This window comes from Lactuca sativa, chromosome 4 (assembly GCF_002870075.4).
Source record: "Lactuca sativa cultivar Salinas chromosome 4, Lsat_Salinas_v11, whole genome shotgun sequence".
Lineage (NCBI taxonomy): Eukaryota > Viridiplantae > Streptophyta > Magnoliopsida > Asterales > Asteraceae > Lactuca > Lactuca sativa.
In genome coordinates, this window is record NC_056626.2 from 362,154,872 (window position 1) to 362,160,957 (window position 6,086).

Here is a 6,086-nt window from a genome sequence, read left to right on the forward strand (position 1 = left end):
TCGCCAACTTAACCGCGTCCCAAGTCCCGTCTCTACTCGGCGAGTCGGGCCTCCAACTCGCCGAGTCCAAGGCCAATAATACAAAGTACTCAGATAAATTTTACATACCAGGAACCAGGTGCTACAAAAAGGAAGATGTATGTTCTTTGGAAAGGAAAAACACTTGGATCACCTGAAATTGTTTTTGTGAATATGTTTATCTCTCAAAAAAGCAAAATAGCAAGGTAATTTCTATATTTCGAATTTGGAAGTGGTCTGACTTTTGAATTTTCATTATTGGATTATCCTAAATCATATATTTTTTGATACCCTATGTAAAAAGGTCGAAATCACAGATTTTGAAAAATGATTACAGTCAGGATTCTAGAATTATCCAAATTTATATTGATATTCTTAGACCCAAATTGTATCAGGAAGTTAGGAAATTAATTGTATGAGCTATTTCTAACGAGTCTATTGTTTTGTATGGTTAGTGATCATGGAATGTTCTTTGTTGATTGTCTTCCATATATGTCAGTTTCCATATGCATGGTATATATATATGTATATAACATTTTTTTTACGTTTCTTTCTAGATTTTGGTTTTCAAATGAACTAAACGGTGTGCTTTAAGGCTATATTTGGTGTTTTTGTATAAAATATCATGGAGAAAAAATTTCTCTAGTTCTTTTATAGGGGTGACAATCCTGTCAGGTTGGCGGGCCATAATGCACCAATCCATACACGAACTGTATAGTTATTCGTGTCGCGGGTTGGAAACATCAATCCGAACATGACCTATCTAGCCCGTTTAATTATACGGGTTGACGAGTTGGTGGGTTAAATTTGTGTTGGTGGGTTGACCCATGAACCCATATATTATTTGTGAGAACCGAGTAATTTAAAGCACACATTGCCCATAGATTGATAGACATAATCACATAACTAAAATCTAATATAGTATAAGGTGAACCACCTTAAGGGAACTTGCTTTAAAACTGTAATACATTTTTAAAAGTAAAAAAATAAAAATAAAAAAATGAAAAAAAAAAAGATACGGGTTGGTGGGTTGACCCATGAACCCTATTATCAACCCAAACACGACCCGTTTATTTGGGGGGTTAACAAGTTAACATGTCATAAATTTCAACCCAGACCTTTTATTGTCGTGTCATGTCAAAAATTGTTATCTTAATTTCATGTTGTTTTTTTGGAGTATTTAACTTTTTGTTTTTATCTAATTTTACACATTTAAAAGTTGACAACTTATTTGGTGAACACTTTTGTACAAATAAAAACAAAAACTATAGATTTTTGTTTTCGGCTCCTAACTATCAACTTCCAACTAACATATACCAACTTAACAACTTCCAACATTTAGCTTCCAATTTACAGCTGCCTAGCTAGTTTTGCATAACACACATTAACCATTTATTTTAATAAATAGTCATTTTTTTTTATACTATTCTAAAATTTCTTATAGATGCGATTTTTAAGTTTAATTCAACAATGTTGTATTAATAATACAGTTTACAATAAGTTAATATTACTTCTATAACACAAATATCATTTAACACTAGCTCAAATACATAATACATTATATTAATCCTAGTGTTCATCACATGTTTAGTTCTTGTAACTTTGAATGTCCCCCACGCCTCTTCCCACCCATGGTCGTAACCAGGCTTTTTCGTGTTCACGATGGAGAACCAGCTTGGAATGTTTTCTTAATGGAGAACCATAAAAATAATAGTAAAAAACTAAATATATTATATTTTATTACATATGTTAAATACATATCCTAAAACATTTACTAAAAAGTTCAACCTTTTTACATTTTGTCAATATTAATTAATAACTTTTTATTTTTAATTCTAAAAGGAAAGTGTTGAATAAATTAATAAACATCTCGTTCTTTTTCATATCTTTTTTCATGGATGTAACCATTATTCTGCATGGATTAGTAGATAGGTACAAACCTATGAGCTGAATACCCATGCCTTTTGTACCTTGATGTCCATTGTAACAAATGGTGCTTATGTTATTATCAACTACAATACGATGGTTTTTCTTTAAAATATATCCAAATAATGAAACATTCATTGTTAATAAATGACTATTGACTTATTATTATTATTATTATTATTATTATTATTATTATTATTATTATTATTATTATTATTATTACTAATTCAGTCCTATTAGTTAGAGAGCTAATATCATAAAAAAATCTTATTAGTTGTGTTTTTCTGTATTAAACTTAAGTTTTATTTTAAGTTTTTTAAAAATAAAAATAAAACTTGTGAAATATAAGGGTTTTTAAAAATAAAATAAAAAATTATGAATGTTTTCAGAAAATTTTAAAGATTGAAGCACATCACCACATCCCCTTAACTATCACTACTCAAGGGATTGAACAAACTCAATAGAAATGATTCCATAGGTAATAAGCTCAAACACCGATTTTATATAGCTGTTGGAATTTATAATATCGTTTGAATGTTAAAATTTTATGCAAAATTTAGAATAATAATAATAATAATAATAGTAATAATAATAATAATAATTAAAAAGAATTTAAAACAACAAAAAAAGCAAAATAAGAAAAAAATAATAATAAACAACAAAGACAAAAAATGAAATCAAAAGAAAGAAGAAGAGATATTTATAGAAAACCCTAAAATAAAGTTTTTTTTTTTTTTTAGAGTATCTATTTTAATCGATTAAAACAAAAATATTACTATTCGAAGAGCAATGGTTTATGATATGATTGTCACAGTCTCACTCTCACACCACGACGCGTGACGTTTCATCAACCACCACCTTCATCATTCCTTGCCAACTATTTAACTTGCCCATAACTCTTTCTCCAATTCCTTGCTACACTTTTCAACCCTTTCTCCACCATCGACGTAAAGTAATCTACAGATTATACATCAAAATAGGTCTTTGAAAATTCCACTCTTCTCTTAAATCAATGCATATGTAAAAAAGCTCTGTAAAAATGGCGGACATGTTCGATACACCACGCATTTCTTCTTCATATTCTCCGCCGCCTGAATCCACCGATGACATTTCCCTTCTCCTTCGTCAGATCCTGTTTAAATCAGCATCTTCTTCTTCTTCTTCATCCTTTTCTCTCACTCCCAAACAAATGCAGTATGAATTCCAACGCCAACAACCGCCGTATTCCTCCGGGCTTTCCATTTCCGATCAGATCCCCACGTTATCTTCTACCGGTGTTACTCACATTCCGGCGAATACCATGGCTCATGTCTCTTCTTCTTCTGTGGGTACTATGGATTATGACCCAGATGAATACGATTGCGAAAGTGAGGTATTCTGATATTTCCCGTTTGATCTGATTCATTTAGCTTATTTCGTGCATATACTGTTCTCTCTCTGCTTCTTAAATCCGCCATAGATGGTGGTTCCTTTATTGAAACTTGAAATGTTTTGCAGGAGGGATTCGAAAACTTGATGGATGAAATGGTCGCAAAACAAAATCCTCCTCGTAATCCTTCAAAACGAACACGAGCAGCTGAGGTTCATAATTTGTCCGAAAAGGTAACAAATAACAACCATTTAATTATAAATTCATCATCAACCATAGATCACTACTTCACTAGTACTCTGTGTGATTGTCGACCTTGATTTATAATCGGATTTTGTTTGATACAGAGAAGGAGAAGCAAGATAAATGAGAAGATGAAGGCCTTGCAGAAGCTTATCCCCAATTCAAATAAGGTATTGTGTTCAAATACAAATACTTCGATTGATAATTCTACACAAACATTTCGATTTTCAACATAAATGCTTAATTGGTTTTGATTTATCAGACGGATAAAGCTTCAATGCTGGATGAAGCTATTGAATATCTGAAGCAGCTTCAGCTCCAAGTTCAGGTATGGTGTTTTTTTCCGGCTAAATTTCACGAAAAAATCTTACTGATTTTGTGATTAATGTTTCAGATGTTGACGATGAGAAATGGGATAAACTTGTACTCCATGTGTGCTCCGGCGAACCAGAGAACCGGTGGGTTGAACTTTGGAAACCAGTCCGGCAACATGACGGCGAACCAAGAACCGGTGGTGAACCCGATGTTTAGCCTCCCGGTTCAATGCGCCGGCGTCGGCCAAAACCCGCCGTCGATACTTGACTTTTCCCGGTCGATGAATCACGAAGCTCCGTTTGGAACTCAACTGGGATCTTGAATCTTTTAGTTATTATTAGTTCATGTAATCGTAAGGTGAAACATGTATTTTGATGACTTTGTTAGTAGTTGGTATGATTGATATTTTAATTTTCAGTTTCAATAGTGATAGAACTGTTGATGGAAGGTAGAAGTGTTACTTTGACACAAATATTAAAAAATTGAAAAAAAAAACCAACTATAAAAATTTTAAGCCTTATATGGTTAAATCGAATGAATGTAAAGATGAGCATAAGTTGGAAAACTTTTTCTCCTTAAAAGATAAATCAAGTAACCTTTGATTTATTTATTTATTTATTTATTTATTTATTTATTTATATGAGTAGATCAAGATAAGTGTTAAAATTAAATGAGTAGATTAAGAAAAAAAACTAATAGCATCATGTGCATGTTATAATTTTATATGAGTAGAAGGATAAATAAAAAAAATGTAGAAAGATGTTTAATTTTTTTCTTAAATTAATGATGAATATGAGAGAATTATTTGGATATAATAGTAGAAACTAGATTATAGCCCGCGTTAAACGCGGGAAACGCATAAAAAAACATATAAGCGTTTATAGATATTTTATAATGATTATACAAAAATATATGGTTATTGGTATTATTGAAATGTGTAGAAAATACATTGAACACGATAAATATATATAATCATTGAAAGATCTTTTTGTAGACATCATTTTTTGTTTTATTAGTTGAACGATTTTCCTCGTCTCATATAGTTATGATATTTATATATTTATAAGCATTTTAATTAGACGTTCATTGCATAATAATGTTACCTAATTTAAACATATATTGACAACCAATATACTGTTTTTTCTATTGCATTAAATATTGACATGTATTTCATTTATTCAAAGAAAGTTATGCAATATAATTTATAAAATGTTAAATGTTATATAGATTTAATTTTAGTAAGATTCTTTTCTAAATCATGATTGGTTTATTTTAAATTGATTATAAATATAAATGTTAGCTTTTATGTTTGTTCTTATTTATTTGGTGTTCGCAAAAATTTTGCATTAGTTTTTGCGCAACTTTGAATAATTTTAGTATATCATCAATGTAATTTGATATATCTTTCAGTTATATGAAATATCAAATAATGACATTTCATTACTATTGTGATAACTTAGTTTATATATTGTATTTTCAATAATCTTAACGGTCTTATTTTTTCTAATAACCGTAACGCTTTTAGTAAATGTACTTTTTACAAATCTCCTAATATCTTATAATTTTTATCTTACTTTATAATTTTTCATAACTATGTTATTTTCAAGATTGACTGCTTTAATAGTGTTTTTTTTTTTTCAGTCTATTCAATTTTATATTTCATTGTACAACATCATCGTTTGTATTTATTCTGAAATTTCACTTTAAAAATGTGTAATATTTACACCTTGATATTAATTTTTTTAATAAACTCATGTAATAATTATGGAATATATATCTCATTTTAATTAACATTCACTTCCTTTATTATATCAAATTCCTCATTAAACGGATATACTTTTGGAAAAAAATAATTATAATAGGGCAGCATTATTTAAGACGTAAATGTTTGATATACTTTTGAAGAAAAAAAATCAGGATCATTAAAAAAAATTTATATAAAGAAAATACAAATTTAAATTTGTTGAAATTATGGATGAAATTACTGACGGAAATTTATTTAGGAGGGAGTTGTATTTTGTAAGGTATAATAATATTACAAAATTTAAAATATCTATATTTGTTGTGTAAATTAATAAATTTCATTGTTACTATACAAAGATATAAAAAAGTAGGTTGATATGATATATACAAAAACATAATAATTTCAATGATATTTTAAAATCATGCCAAAATTAACCGGATTCTTATGACATAAAAATTAAAAAAAAAAATC

General features: G+C 29.0%; 1 protein-coding gene across 1 annotated transcript; it reads left to right on the forward strand.

Annotated features, from left to right (window-relative positions):
- Positions 1 to 2,827: 2,827 nt before the first annotated feature.
- Positions 2,828 to 4,297, forward strand: LOC111879179 (transcription factor SPATULA). Its single transcript, XM_023875653.3, has 5 exons — positions 2,828 to 3,316; positions 3,442 to 3,546; positions 3,661 to 3,726; positions 3,819 to 3,884; positions 3,951 to 4,297. Exons 1-5 carry the CDS (start codon positions 2,984 to 2,986, stop codon positions 4,191 to 4,193), a joined length of 813 nt encoding a protein of 270 aa, XP_023731421.1. The 5' UTR covers positions 2,828 to 2,983; the 3' UTR covers positions 4,194 to 4,297.
- Positions 4,298 to 6,086: the final 1,789 nt, after the last annotated feature.